The sequence below is a fragment of the Coffea arabica genome, chromosome 2c (assembly GCF_036785885.1).
Source record: "Coffea arabica cultivar ET-39 chromosome 2c, Coffea Arabica ET-39 HiFi, whole genome shotgun sequence".
Lineage (NCBI taxonomy): Eukaryota > Viridiplantae > Streptophyta > Magnoliopsida > Gentianales > Rubiaceae > Coffea > Coffea arabica.
The window spans coordinates 13,027,270-13,042,060 of record NC_092312.1 but is presented as its reverse complement, the minus strand read 5'-3'; the positions used below and the strand labels follow the sequence as shown (position 1 = coordinate 13,042,060).

Here is a 14,791-nt window from a genome sequence, read left to right as displayed (position 1 = left end):
CCTAAATTGAACTGTCATCGGAATCCTACTCCTACGTTAATCTATCTAAGGGAGGATCCAACTAGCGGAATTTAAAATACCATCCAACAAAATGGGTGTTTTATACACCTGTTTGAATTTGAAAAAATCACATATTAGTGGTAGATGATGGAAGATAAAGGTTGAATCCTTGATCTCCCTCTCTACAACAAAAACACTTAAAAGTCTTTGTAGCTGCGAAGAGTCGAACCACGCTTGTCTGTGATTTAAACGGATGAGGGGTCCTGATTCTCCTGAATGTTCATGATCAAGATTTGGCAAAAAAAAAAAAAAGAACCAAATTGTATATTGTACATCATTTTTCACACTATACGTGGGACCTATAAAATTTTATTCTATAATTACATATTATTGAAAATAAATTACACCGTATACATATAAAATCACTTCTTATACATATAAAATCACTTCTTATGTATTTTACACAAAATTGGTCGAATAATTTTCTTGACAACCGTTTGGGCCGTGTCCGATTTAAACACGCCATAGCTGTCTCTGCCTCTCTCCGCAGTACGCGTGTGCGTGTAAAATATACAGTGTTTTGGTAGCAGTTAGCCCAACGAAGCAGCTTTCTGCCTATCTACGCTTTAATTCTCAAGCATCCCCTTCCTGTCACCTGTTACACCATTAATTCCCATCACTTCTCAAGCATTTACAACCTTCAATCTCAAAAAAACATGAGACCAAAGATATATCTTTTTGGTGACTCCATCACTGAATACTCTTTTGCTGAAGGTGGATGGGGTGCTGCTCTTACCAATCATTTTTCTCGCAGGGTTAGCTTCGTTTTTCTTGTACACATATGTAATATCCTTACATAATTAATTATCTTGACCAAAATCAATAACAAAATGAGGTGCTAATGCTAAACTGCTTATACTCTACCACTTGAATGTTGTATACGCACAACAGGTTGATGTGGTGTTGAGAGGGTTTAGTGGGTACAATACGAGGTGGGCTTTGAAGGTGATAGACAAGGCGTTTCCTCCGGCATCGGCGGCTGGCAGTGGCGGCGACGAAGCAGAGGCAGAGGCACCATTGGCTGTGACGGTGTTCTTTGGTGCAAATGATGCTTGTCTTCCTGATCAATATGGTGCCTTCCAACACGTGCCTGTTGATGAGTATAAGCAGAATCTTCGCTCCATCTTTTCCTTTTTCAAGGTACTTCCCCAACCAAGCACGACCACCCTCCCCCCCCCCCCCCCCCCCCAAAATCCAAAAACAAATCGGGAACCAGTACACGTGCACCTAGCTGGACCATATCTCTCTCCAAACTCATACACGCACACGCACACATGCAGATGAGAGAGAATCATATCATGATTCCTTGATACTGTGGGGATTTGTAGCTATTCTTCAAAAGTCAGTCTTGATTTTGTCTGATGATCTTTGCTGAAGATTAGTTGGGGGATGGTACTGTGGTTTGGACTTAAATTTCCTGTGCTATGATGCATCTGGCACATGTTCATTTTCCTTTTCTTGATGAAGAAAGCTGTGAAGGAAAAATAATACTCCATAGAAAGACTAGGGTAGGTACAATTACAGGTTGGTCCGGCTGTATACAATTGATGTGTTTGTTATAGCATTATATAAGCAATAAGAGAGTATTGTTGTTGTTCAACAAGAATTGGAAAACACCAACAATATTCAACGTCCTTTGTTGGTATGTTGATAAACAAATTCCTATAGCAAATACACCAACTACACACAGTCATGATACCATTAGTCCAAAAGAATAGCTATCTAGTTATCTTGTCTCTTGTGTTAGTATGTATTCTAAGCTGGAAAAATATGAATTTCGTATGAAAAAGATGACCATATTGTATTAATGTTCATTAAGGTATAATGAAATATGTTTTATATCAATATCTAGAAGCAATTTGAAATTTTTTTAAGTACCAGTTCGTAAAGGACAGATAAAACTTCACAAAAATTGTTTGTAGAGTTTTTCTTTGTCAATTCTCGTCAAGTTTTTATCCTCTCCGTAGGAATAGAGTTTCTTTTATATAGATCTTTCTAATCCCAGTAAAGGAGACTAGGTACCCTTCCATTTACTCACTTTCCAAATTTCAATTTCATTTTTTGTCCATTTACTTCCACTGAAGAACTAAAACTTATTAGCATGAAAGTTTAAGAGTTTATTCTTTCTAGGTAGCTGGATTGTTTTAATTATCTTTTACAATAGTTCAAAAAAAAAAAAGTTTAAAAGCCTGCATTGACAACCTGACATGACAATTTAAAATGCTCCAAATTAAGCAATTTGCATCCAACCACATAAAATGTTCTCATGAAATAATAATCAACCAAGAATAATCGTCGTTCTTAGATTAAGTGGATAAAAGCTTTGTTCCTGTGTTTTAGGCCAATTCTTACCACGTACTCCGCTTGCAATCAGAAACTATGAGGCTTACACTATGTGGGAGGAAAATGAACTTTATGCACTGACTAACTTTTTGTGTTGGCTCCACCAACTTAGGAAACCAAACAATACTTAGTATCATGTCAAGTTGTCTTAAGAGTTTTTTTTGGTCTTTGAACTGAATAATTTGAACCTTCGGAACCAAAAAGAATCTCAATCAACTCCAATTGAACCATAGCCCAGGTTTCGTTTTACTCTCCTAGTCTTTTGCTTTTTCTTTTGCATAGCATGTGTAGTTTCCAGAACGGACTCTTGATTATCATGCCTTAAAATATCTTCTTCTTCTTCTTTTTTTTTTTTTTCAAATATCTTGGTTTCCATATTTAAGAAAATATCTTAATTACATATGTATCAGAAGTGGACCAGTTATCTTTATCTTAATATCTTGGTTTATATTATATTCCTGGTGTCCACCAATAACAATAAGTATTCAGGCTTTGAACGATTATGGAAAGTATCTGTATGGTTCTTTTGCATATAACAATATTCTCCTTCCTCATTACAGGCTTTCAGTATATGCTTCTATTCTAAGTATATTCAGCAACTAGACTCGTGTTTGCTTAAACATAAAATATCAACTCTTTGAATGATGAGCTTTCATTGAAGTGGGGATATTACGTGAGTAGTTATCAAGAAGTGAATCAGGAAGCGTGAAGCCACAACGTGCTGTTATTGGACTGTGGGTCTAGGAAGATCTTTTAAAGAAAGAGCTGGTGCCAAAAAAGTATAAATGCATAAGGCCCAGTGGTCACTATTGGTGTTTGCCACTGGAATGATTTTACTACTAAATTGTATTTAAATAATGCAGTGCATGGAGTGCCCTGTCATTTTCGTTAGCCTTTACTTTCATCCGGCATTGAGAGGCAATGCCTTAGTTGCATTTTGCATCACAAACACTGATCACCTGCTCTCTCCAGTCAGGAGTATGTTAATTGCAATTGTTTGTTAGATCAATCATTCTATCTTTTTAATGTTGGTAGATGGATCTATCAATTATTCTGAGTTGTGGGCCAATGCCTTTTAGTTTAGGCCCTTGATCTTGTCTTAGGAGTCCTAATAGAAGTCCTAAGTATGCGAGGTTTCACATACTATAGGTTTATTAGATGTCTTCAATGTTGGCCAATAATGCAAGATTTTTTTAATGGCATTGAGTAAGGTTACTTTTGTTTCCTTTGACCAGTCCATCCTCTTAATAATATCATTACCCTTGGTGCTTCTAGTTGATTTGCTAGACTTGACATGATAGCAAATCAAAGAACACAGTTGCATCTATCTTCTTCTACCATTGTCATGATGTGCATGAGAACTTTGGCGAATTAAGAATCAATGGGCATGATAGGCAGAAAAAATTTTCAAGCGACAATATTCTTTACCTTTTATTTTTGACCTTGGCAAGAATGGAGTGTCTCTAGAATCATGAATCCCAAAAGTTATCACTCCTTTTAGGCAAGTGTCCTCTACTTTTTGGAAGTCTTCAGTTGAGTCAAGTCTAACATGAAAAGTAAAGCCTAGCTTCCAAATGGAGCAACTTCGGCTCGAGAACAGATAGTTGAATTGGTCTGTTGTCTCTTGTGTCGTTTCCAAGTGGATAACGTTTGTCTATTATACACCAAGATGTTAAAGGATCTTCAGAAAGCTAACGACACAGTTGAAGAGAAATTAAATGGTAGCCCAAGTAATTTGTGTAATCATCTCAAGCCAAAAATAAGCGAGCTATTATTCGTTCTGCTATCTAGGTGATGAAGTTTGAACTTAAGTCAAGGTTGACTGAACTTTTCAAAAATAGGGTTATTGATCTTTGGTAAAGCTACTGAACACTTTTGCACTCTTTCTCCCTTGCATTAGCAATTTCTATACTGTCTTATTTCCAAATACGGAGGAAAACCTGTCTAATAGCTTGGAAATGTTGCAGGAGAACTCTATTTTATGTGATTTTTCAGATAAATTGTGTTCTTTCTTGTCTGATTTACAAAAACTCTCTATATGAAAAGCTATGCAAAACTTTAGGAAGGCATTTTTCCAGGAAAATACAGAAAACATGGCTCTATGTTTTTGCATTAATATGTTTTTTTTTTCCTTGTATCTTGAGGCTCTTATTAGTTACTTCTCTGAATATGTTGATTCAGAGACGATGGCCTAAGACTCATGTTGTGCTGATCACACCTCCACCCATTGATGAAGCTGCACGCCTATTGTGAGCATCTATCTTGAGCTCCATTGTGTTGTTTATTTGTGTACACGAATGTTCATTCATCTTTTTTGAATTTATTTTCTTATACTATATCCTTGAATGTTGTTTGACATAACAAATAGATAGAATTGGAGAAGCTCGAAATTCTTTAAGTTCGTTAAAAATGCAGGAACCCATATGGTGAGATCAAGCTGGGCTTGCCCGAGAGGACAAATGAAGCGGCTGGCAGTTATGCCATAGCTTGTGTTTCTGTTGCATCCGAATGTCAAACACCAGCTATAGATCTTTGGACCAAAATGCAGCAAATTCCTGGCTGGCAAACTGCTTTCCTATGGTATTCTTTCATTTCATTTCCAATTGTCATGAACAATTTTATCTTGAGTCATGCTTCAAAGGTGTAAAAGAATTCTATATTTCCATCTTGCGGATAAATCATAGTTGTGGGTTTACTTTCGAAATACTAATGCAATCACAACAGCAGGTAAACTACTTGCTTTAATTTGCATTCGTCCCGTTCGATCGAAGACATCCCTGATTTTCCTCTTGATGGTAGTTTGGGATTTTTCTCTTGTAGATAGTCGTTCATCCAAATCCTCTATTCTGAAAAGCCAGGCCAGATTATTGATATACTTTGAATTATTTTGATACGATAGTTGTTAGGAATGCTTCCCTGAAACTTTTTGTTACATTTTCTTGTATGCTGATACAAACAAACTTCTTTGCAATACTATGAAATTAGTGTTCTTTTTTATATTATCCAACCTCTGTATTAGACTAAATATGACAGGTGATTCGGCAGTAATTGTCACAATAACCGTTTTTTTTTTCCCCCTTAAACTTTGATTTCAGTGATGGTTTACACCTTACTGAGCGGGGCAACAGGATTGTTTTTGAAGAAGTCGTTGCAAAGTTCGAGGAACAAGGCTTGAGGCTGGAAACTCTGCCAGCTGACTTTCCGCTCTTTACAGACATTGATCCAAATGATCCCCTTAAAGCTTTTGAAACTTGAATTGGGCAGAACCTTCTGCCCCTGTGCGTTTTATTTCATCATGCTAGTTATAGAGTATGAGGTCTAAAGCAACAAACATATGCATAATATCTTCATAAATATTATACTCTTTATCATGATCATGAGGAAGTTCAACTAGCTAGTAAATTGTTCGTAACTATTTTGATAATCTTAACAATTGCCTTCGAAAGTGGTCCTCAAATTCTTGGTTTTACACTAATTCGATTGATATATTTGGATCCATAATTTTCTTGCCCCAATAAATGGTTTTATCCGGGAGATGCCTATATCCCTTATACAAATTTATACGCTTAACAAATGTTACCTTTCTTTATATTTATCCATTCTTTGCTTTTTAATTTTAATTTTCCAAAAAATTAACACCTATACTTATACTAGTGAGTAGGCTGGTGATATTGCCAGAGCCATAATCTTTCTACCAGATTAAGTTTTATTCAAACACCAACGTTACCTTTGACTAGTCAACTCCATATATTCTCAATGATTTTGTTGGATTCATTGTCCACTAATCACTTCTTTTTCTCTAATTAATTGACTAGTTTGCCTTCTCCTTTTTTTTTCTTTAATTTATTTATCAATTATTTTCGCAACTCACTGATTTGGTTTTGAGTTTTTTAACATAATCTTTTCTTATATTGTAATTTTTTTTTTGCTTTAAAATGCTCTTTTTTATATTTTCAAAGTTATATTTAAAAATTATTTTTGCAATGACAACATAATTTAACTCAAACAACTAACAATCCATACGAAAATAATCTGAAAAAAATGTAGACACACTTTTCCTTCAATATTTATGGGATGTAGAGCATAATGCAATTTAAAATTACTTTAATCTAGTTATTAATAAATACGGACACATGTTGAAGTTAAGTTTTATATAATAATTGAACAACTCCAAATTTACTCCTATGCAAGCAACAAACCACAAGACTTGCTCATGATCTATAATTGAACCCAAATTCATAGTAATACAAAAGCTAAAAGAAACTCTATATAGAATCTATAATTTGTTAGTATGGGATTGAATTGAAAAAAGAAAATAAAACAAAAACTGTACAATAGTGCTATAATTGCAACAAAAATTACTCAAAAGATGAGAACCTGAATCTCACTATAATTGCAACAAAATTGCATCCCAAATTCAATCAAAATTTATGATCATTCCAAAAACCTATAAGCAAAGATTATTTGATAGAAAACATAATGGAACAAAACCAAAAAAGAAAAGAAAAAGAGAGAGAAAACTTATTGATAGTGATGGACAAATAGCAAGAGCGATGCAGAGAAAAATATTATACAAAAGGTCTTGAACCACACTTTGCAAAGGTTTCAAGAAAATGAAAAGAAATTGTAAAATAGGAAAGATGTAAATAGATTCGAAGGTGAGAATGGGAGGGGAAATGAGAGAAAAAATCTTGTTGCTGCATTAATGTGAAAAAAGAAGAAAAAGAGTAATCAGTAGACAATAGGCTGCAACAAAATCAATGAAAATACATGAGGTTGATTGATTGAGAATAATTTGTATTTGAATAAAAATTGCTCCAGCATGAAAATTATATCTCCGAAGTATCAGATCAGCAGCCCCCTAATGAGCAGTGACAGCCATTAATTACTCACCAACATCCATTCCATAAAAGACAACGGAGTCATTAGAACGTGGACGCCTTGTGCATTGCCGATGGAACCACAATTGACCGCGATCACACTGGAACTGTCTCCGTCTCTCGTCCTTGCGTGTGCTAAATATCAACTCTTTAGTAGCAGCCAGCCCAGCACAGCAGCTTTCTCTTCTTAACGGATCTTCTATCTTACCTTCCTTCTGCGTCACCCTCTATCTCATTTTTTATTATATTATAGTTTTTTTTATATAAATATTATTTTTTTTTATTTTTTTAAAATTCAATAACTATTAATTAAATAAAAATTAAATACAACAATTTCAAAAAATTAATATATAATAGAGAATTAAAACATATAATAAAAAATTCATAAAAATCTCTCCTTTTATGTATTTTAATTTTTTAAATTTATTAAATTTTATATATTACTCAATTAATAGTTATTAGATCTCATTTTCTCGCTATACGAGCAAACGAGCACTGAGTTTGTGTTTGTTACCATTAATTCCCATTAGTTCAAATTTCTCCGGCATATATTCTTCTCAGGCTGTTACAAAGATTCTGACAGAAATGAGACCAAAGATTTATCTTTTTGGTGACTCGATCACTGAATCCTCTTTTGCTGGCGGAGGATGGGGTGCTTCTCTTACCAACCATTTTTCTCGAAGGGTACAATATACTTACAAATACAATTAACAAATTGAGGTGCTAGACTGCTAATGCTACTAGTACACTACTTGAATGATATACAGGTAGACGTGGTGGTAAGAGGGTTTGGTGGGTACAATACAAGGTGGGCTTTGAAGGTGATAGACAAGGTGTTTCCTCCGGCACCGGCGGCTGACAGTGGCGTCGGGGAAGCAGAGGCACCCTTGGCTGTAACGGTGTTCTTTGGTGCAAATGATGCTTCCCTTCCTGATCGACATGCTGCCTTCCAACACGTACCTGTTGATGAGTATAAGCAGAATCTTCGCTCCATCGTTTCCTTTTTGAAGGTACTGCCTAGCTGGACTATATCTCTTTCTCCCACACACACACACACACACACACATGCAGATGAGGGATTGTATCTTATCATGATTCTTGATATTATGGTATGGGGATTTGAAGCTATTCTTTTAAAGAGAATGTTACTGCCTCTCTCTACCTCTCTCTCTCTCTCTCTCCCCCCACATGGTGTTACTGTCCATTTTTAAGCTGGAAAAAGAGCAAGTTTTGTTTGAAAAGGATTACCATGATGACATAATGTTCATTGAGGTATAGTGCAAAAAAAAAAAAAAAGTTATAAATTGGTTTGGAGGAGTTGAAAATGCTGAAGTGTATGTCAATATCTAGAAACAATATGTATTTGTCAGTATACATTCCCATAGAACATGTCAAAAATCGTTTTTAGAGTTCTGCACAGTTTGGTTAGCACAAATTCGTGTCTCTTTGTGTATGAAGGAGAATTCAAACTCTGACACATTTTCTTTGTCAATTTTCATGACGCTTTTCTCTTCTCCATAGGAATAGAGTTTCCTTTCTGTAGAGCTTTCTAACGTTAGAAGAGGAGACTGGGAACCCTTCCGTTTTCTCACTTTTGAATTCATTTTTTGTCCATTTACTCCCATTGAAGAACTAAAACTTTTTAGAATGAAAGTATAACTGGATTGTTTTAATTATCTTTTATAATAGTAAAAAGAATTTAACAACTGAATAAGTATCGGTTGATCCTGCATTCACATCCTAATATGGGAGGAGCCAAAATGCTCTACACATTAAGCATTTTGCATCCAACCAGATAAGTCTTTCCTAGCAAATAGTAACTACAAAAGGATGAACTTCATGACCACATCAAGTGCGTTAAAGCTTTGTTCCTCTGTTTTAGGTCAATAGTTACGACTCCATCTTGCAATCAGAAACTATGAGGCTTACGAGGTACGATCTTTTTTTGGGGGATGAGGGAGAGGGGAGAAGTAAACTATACATACATACATATATATATATATGCACTGAATTATCTTTGTTTTTGACTCCACCTACTTAGGGAAATCACATGTACTGAGTATCATGTCAAGTTGTCTTAAGAGATTGTTTTTCTTTGAACTTAATAATTAGAACCTTCGGATGAAAAAGAATCTTAATTGACTCCCACCAAACCATAGCTCACTTCTACTTTCCTAGTCTCTTGCGTTTTCTTTTGCATAGCATGTGTAATCTTCCAGAACTGACTCTTGATTACATACCATGCCTTAAAATATCTTATGACCTGTTATCTTTATCACATGAGCAAATGTTTATATATATATATATATTATATATGACTGATGTCCACCAATAACACTAAACATTCAAGCTCCGAACTAGTATGGTAAGTGTCTGTGTGGTTTCATTTGGATATGACAATATCCTTTATGGCAGGCTTTCATTATATGCTTATTTTCTCAGTTTACTCAGCAACCAGACTGATATTTGCTAGAATATCATTCTGGTTGCTGAATAAAGAGCTTGGATTGAAGTGGGGATATTATGTGAGTGGTTATCAAGAAGTGAATCAGGAAGCGTGAAGCCGCAAATTGGTCATATTGGACTGGTGGGTCTAGGAGCATCCTTAAAAGAAAGAGCATGTGCCAGAGAAAGCATACATGCATGAGGCCCAGTTGTCACTATTGGCCTTTGCCACTCGACTGATTTTACTGTTTTAAAGTTAAATAATGCAGTGCATTGAGTGCCCTGTCATTTTCATTAGATTGAAGGGCCTTAGTTGCATCACATCACAAACACCGATCATCTGCTATCTCAAACTAGGAGCATGTCAATTGTAGTTGTTTGTTAGATCAATAATTCGTGTGTTTTGTTGTTGGTATATGGGTCTACCAATTATTGCAAATTGTGGACCATTTCATTTTAGGTGAGGCCTTTGATCTTGTTGTATGAGTATTAATTAATGTCCTTAGAGTGTGAGGTTTTCACATCCTAGAGGTTTCTTAGAGGTCAAGATTTTTTTGTTGGCATCATTGTAAGGTTACTTTTGTTTCCTTTGACAAGTCCATCCTCTTAATAATATCGTTAGTCGTCACTCATGGTGCTTCTAATGGATTTGCTAGAATTGACATGATAGCACATCAAAGAATAGAGCTGCATCTAGCTTCTTCTACTACTCTTGTCATGATGCGCATGGAAACTTTGACAAATTGAGAATCAAAACCGGCATTGATGGCATTATGAATTTTTTAGTGACAAGATTGTTTTTACCTTTTGTTTTTGGCCTTGGCATGAACCAAGTGTCTCTAGAATCATGAATTTAAAATAGACGAGTGTACTGTACTTTCTGGAACTCTTCGGTTGAGTCTGACTTCAAATTGGAGCACCTTCGGCCTACAAACAGATTGGTTGAATTGGTCTGCTATCTCGTGTCCTTAAATCCAATGATAATTTTTGCCATGGTATACATCAAAACCTGGAAGGATCTTTAGAAAGCTAACAATATGGTTGGATCAAAATTAATTAGGAGCCTCTCAAACCAAAAATATGTGAGCTATGCTTTATTCAGCTCAGGTACGTAATGAAATTTGAATTGAACATTAAGTCGAGGTTAAATGTGCTTTTCATAAATAGTTAGGGTCATTGGGTCTTTAGTCAAGCTACTGAACTTGAGGCATCCTTTATTTCAATAAGCTTGACGTTGGTTGCATGAATCAAGAAAATTTTTGCAGTCTTTGTCCCTTGCATTAGCAACTTTCTATGTCATCTTATTCCGAATTTGCAGGAAAGCCTATCTAATAGCCTAGCAAATGTTGCAGGGCAATGTTACAAGTCAAAGTTTTTTGGTGCTTGCTCATACTTGAGGCCATTTTTGCAGCTAAATTTTATTTTATTTTTTTCTTCTTATTGATTTACTATATTTGCTTTATGAAAAGCTTATGAAGAATATTCGGGAGGCACATTCCACTAAAATATTGAAAAGATGGCTCTATGGTTTTCGCATTAGTACAAACACACACACACATATATATATACACACGCATATGTGTGTATGTATGTATGTATGTATCTCAAGGTTCTTAGTAGTTCCTTATCTGAATTTGTTGATTCAGAGACGATGGCCTCGGACTCATGTTCTGCTAATCACACCTCCGCCAATCCATGAAGCAGCACGACTCTTGTGAGCATCTATCTTGAGATTTATTGTGCTGTCTATTTGTGCACACATATCTTCATTCGTCTTTTTCCAGTCCATTTTCTTGTAGTACTACTTCAGTTGTTGTTTGACATTTCAATTGGATAGCATTGGAAAAGTTGAAATTCTGTAATTTCGTAATGCAGGTATCCATATGGTGAGAACAAGCTGGGCCTGGCGGAGAGGACAAATGAAGCAGCTGGTAGTTATGCCAAAGCTTGTCTTTCTGTTGCAGCCGAATTTGAAGCACCAGCTATAGATCTCTGGACCAAAATGCAGCAATTTCCTGGCTGGCAAACTGCTTTGCTCTGGTATTCTTTCATTATATTTCCAAGTTTATGAACTATTTCACCATTAGTCATGCTTCAGCATCACTATATGTGTAAAAGAATTTTAGTTACCATCTGGTGGCAGAGTCATAGTTAGCTATCTAATTTCCGAATACTCATGCAACCATAATAGCATGTAAAGGCAGGTAGACTGCTGATTTTAGTTTGCATTCATCCTTTTTGATTGAAGATATCGGGGATTTTTCTCTCTTCTTGGTTTTTGTTTCCTGCGTCGTTTAAATTCTGTATTCTGAATGTATCCAGGCTATATCATTGTTGATAATTTGAATAACATGATGGCTTGGTTGTCAGGCCGACCCTTTCAATGGTCTTTAATCTATGCTATCCTGATTTATGTTAGATTTTTGTATGCTGATATAGACCTCTTTTCAATATATGAAGTTATATGATCCAACACCTGTATTCATGATGGCTTTATGGTTTTAGACTAAATATGACTGGTAATTCGGTATTGATATTCGTGATGATTGCTGCAATTTTTATTTTAGGGATGGCTTACACCTTACTGAGCGGGGCAATAGGATTGTTTTTGAAGAAGTCGTTGAAAAGCTCAAGGGAGAAGGCCTGAGTCTGGAAACTCTACTGGTTGATCTTCCTCTCATAACCGACATTGATCCAAATGATCCTCTTAAAGCTTTTGAATTTTGAATTAAACAGAGCCTTCTGCTTCTATGCCTTTGTTTCCTCATGCCAGATCTAGAGTATGATGTCTAAGCACCAAATGTATACACATTATAATAATCATGAGGATGTTCAAGTAGCAAACTGTGGGTACTTTTTTGGGGTTCTTAGGTAATCTTCAAAATTGCCTTTTGAAAGTGGTCCTCAAATTCTTGGTTTTATGCAGTTTGGATCCTCAACATTTTTACAACAATAGGTCGTATATATGATCCAGAAGGCGCGTATGACTATTATAAAACGCTACTCTAGAGACTAGAACACTGGGTTTGTTTAGATTGTAATTTTTCAAAAAAAAATTCCTGCGTATTATTTCATGAACGCATTTTCTAATCACCTTTTTATCTTACATATATCAAATCGTTACAGTAATTTTTTTATAAAAAATTCAGAAAAATGCAATCCAAACACATCCAGCAGAACTGTTGTTTCTACAAGAAAATGACTCTGCTTAATTAAAAAATCACTTGGGGTTTGAGAAATGTTCAAATTGCAACGACCAAGTCGACAGCAGCCTGCAACTTTTTATATCAAACACTTTTTCTCGACCGTGTTTGCTGGATCCAAGAAATGTTTTGCTTTGTAATCCTCAGGTTTCATTGATCTTTTTCTTTATTTTTTTGAATCGAAATGGCGTTGGAATCCAAGAAACGGAACCTTTCCACGATTAATATATCATCAATCCGTCCAGTCAACCGTCCGTACGCGCACTGAAAACCCTGCTAGTGGTATGTGTATATTCATGTTTCTAGCAGGCACTATCAAAAAGAACACTTGTCTTTCGGATGATTTGACATATATAGTCCATTACGTCCGAATGCATGGACAAATATATGATACTAGTGATAAGCTCAAATTAGAAGTGCTATTCCGGATCATTGAGCAAGCTTTGATGCAGGAGATAGGATCTGCGGCAGTTTATTAGTTGATGCTTATTCCACTTTACACCTCTTAAAAAGTTTTTGGCTCTTTTGCATTCCGGATAACAACTGCTTTCAAGACTTTAAGCAGTCCAAATCATCCAGGTCTGCGCAGTTTCGCACCCTTGTGTAATTACCATGGAAACCAATTTGGACCCTTATCTCATCAATTTTTGACTGGTTGAGGGCATTTTAATCCGGATTAGTTGAAAATTGCGAACTTTTTGCAAAGGATATTAAAATGAGAATTTTTAATGCATGTCAAATATTAGGGGACTAAATTAGTGTTTTTGGAAATGGATCAGATTAATTAGTAATAAAGACATGTAAAGGGGCTAACCCATATTAATATTGGACGTACCCTTGAATGAATGTTATTTATCTCTTTCTACTGCACATCACAATTCTCAAGTTTCATTTTGGACAGTTACTTACTGCACTTTGAAATTTTCAGAAATCCCTGTTTGGCTTGATAACGAGCATTAATGTCAATGACTTAGACAACAAACTCACATTTTGGACCAAAACTCCATCTGGAATGTGCATGGGAATTTATCACTTCAACATTTTGAGGTAATTGTACCAAATAACCATGCAATCATTCGTGGGGTTTTGAACTCTATTGCTAGCTATTACTATTAACTCAAAATGACTGCATTGAACCAAGCTTTCACTGAAATCTAAACGACTCAACGTCAAAGAAATGGATATCAAATTGAATTACATGCAATCAACGCAGGGACACTTATGCATACCGACATTTTTATCACCAAATAAATCAAGACATTGGACTTGCTTGTATCGGTTAGCAAGTTACTTGACAGACAAATAAAAGCATCTTTTTTTTTTTTTATATATATAGCATTTTAATAATGGTAGGAGGCTAGAGTATGATCATCATAAATTAGAAGCAAATGATGCAAAACAAACTTCATGGAAGAAAAACTGAAATTCGTAATCACATTAAGGAAAACTTACATTTTCCTCCATTCACTAACGAAACATATAAATTTCTCCATTTTAAATCTACACTTTTAATGCATAGATGACTAGCGTCACTAGTATTGAACCTATACATGGTGCAGATTTAAAATGGTGCTTCGCTTGGCAGAGATAGACTACCTTGAAAGAGGTGGATTATAACATCAGGATAATCCTGGCATTGGAGAATTGTAATGGTGATGAGGATCTGGCCCTTCAGGAACTAGTCTGTCACCCGGAAGGTCAGTCAGTCTCCCCTTAGCGTTATCATCCTTATCATTATCATCTTTCATCTTTGATAATTCGAAGCTTAATTGACGCAAAAGCTCCCTGCTATTTATCTTTCTGTGCATATTTGCAACACCTCTGTAACCAATTGCACTTGAGATGTTGAAATGTGCAAAG

General features: G+C 35.5%; 2 protein-coding genes across 2 annotated transcripts; both read left to right on the top strand.

Annotated features, from left to right (window-relative positions):
• The first annotated feature begins 586 nt into the window (after nucleotides 1-586).
• Nucleotides 587-5,780, top strand: LOC113726122 (GDSL esterase/lipase At5g45920). Its single transcript, XM_027249663.2, has 5 exons — nucleotides 587-815; nucleotides 952-1,200; nucleotides 4,585-4,652; nucleotides 4,819-4,983; nucleotides 5,499-5,780. Exons 1-5 carry the CDS (start codon nucleotides 717-719, stop codon nucleotides 5,656-5,658), a joined length of 741 nt encoding a protein of 246 aa, XP_027105464.1. The 5' UTR covers nucleotides 587-716; the 3' UTR covers nucleotides 5,659-5,780.
• A 1,949-nt stretch (nucleotides 5,781-7,729) lies between these two features.
• LOC113726120 (GDSL esterase/lipase At5g45920) lies at nucleotides 7,730-12,653 on the top strand. Its single transcript, XM_027249662.2, has 5 exons — nucleotides 7,730-7,967; nucleotides 8,051-8,293; nucleotides 11,375-11,442; nucleotides 11,604-11,768; nucleotides 12,296-12,653. The coding sequence occupies exons 1-5, from the start codon at nucleotides 7,869-7,871 to the stop codon at nucleotides 12,453-12,455; spliced, it is 735 nt and encodes a 244-aa protein (XP_027105463.1). The 5' UTR covers nucleotides 7,730-7,868; the 3' UTR covers nucleotides 12,456-12,653.
• Nucleotides 12,654-14,791: the final 2,138 nt, after the last annotated feature.

Bases quoted from the DNA above. Each gene is read 5' to 3' on its own strand.
- LOC113726122 (XM_027249663.2), top strand. From the start codon at position 717: ATGAGACCAAAGATATATCTTTTTGGTGACTCCATCACTGAATACTCT. The intron at 1,201-4,584 runs GTACTTCCCCAA...ATGTTGATTCAG, and splicing joins CCATCTTTTCCTTTTTCAAG to AGACGATGGCCTAAGACTCA. The intron at 4,984-5,498 runs GTATTCTTTCAT...CTTTGATTTCAG, and splicing joins TGGCAAACTGCTTTCCTATG to TGATGGTTTACACCTTACTG.
- LOC113726120 (XM_027249662.2), top strand. From the start codon at position 7,869: ATGAGACCAAAGATTTATCTTTTTGGTGACTCGATCACTGAATCCTCT. The intron at 8,294-11,374 runs GTACTGCCTAGC...TTGTTGATTCAG, and splicing joins CCATCGTTTCCTTTTTGAAG to AGACGATGGCCTCGGACTCA. The intron at 11,769-12,295 runs GTATTCTTTCAT...TTTTTATTTTAG, and splicing joins TGGCAAACTGCTTTGCTCTG to GGATGGCTTACACCTTACTG.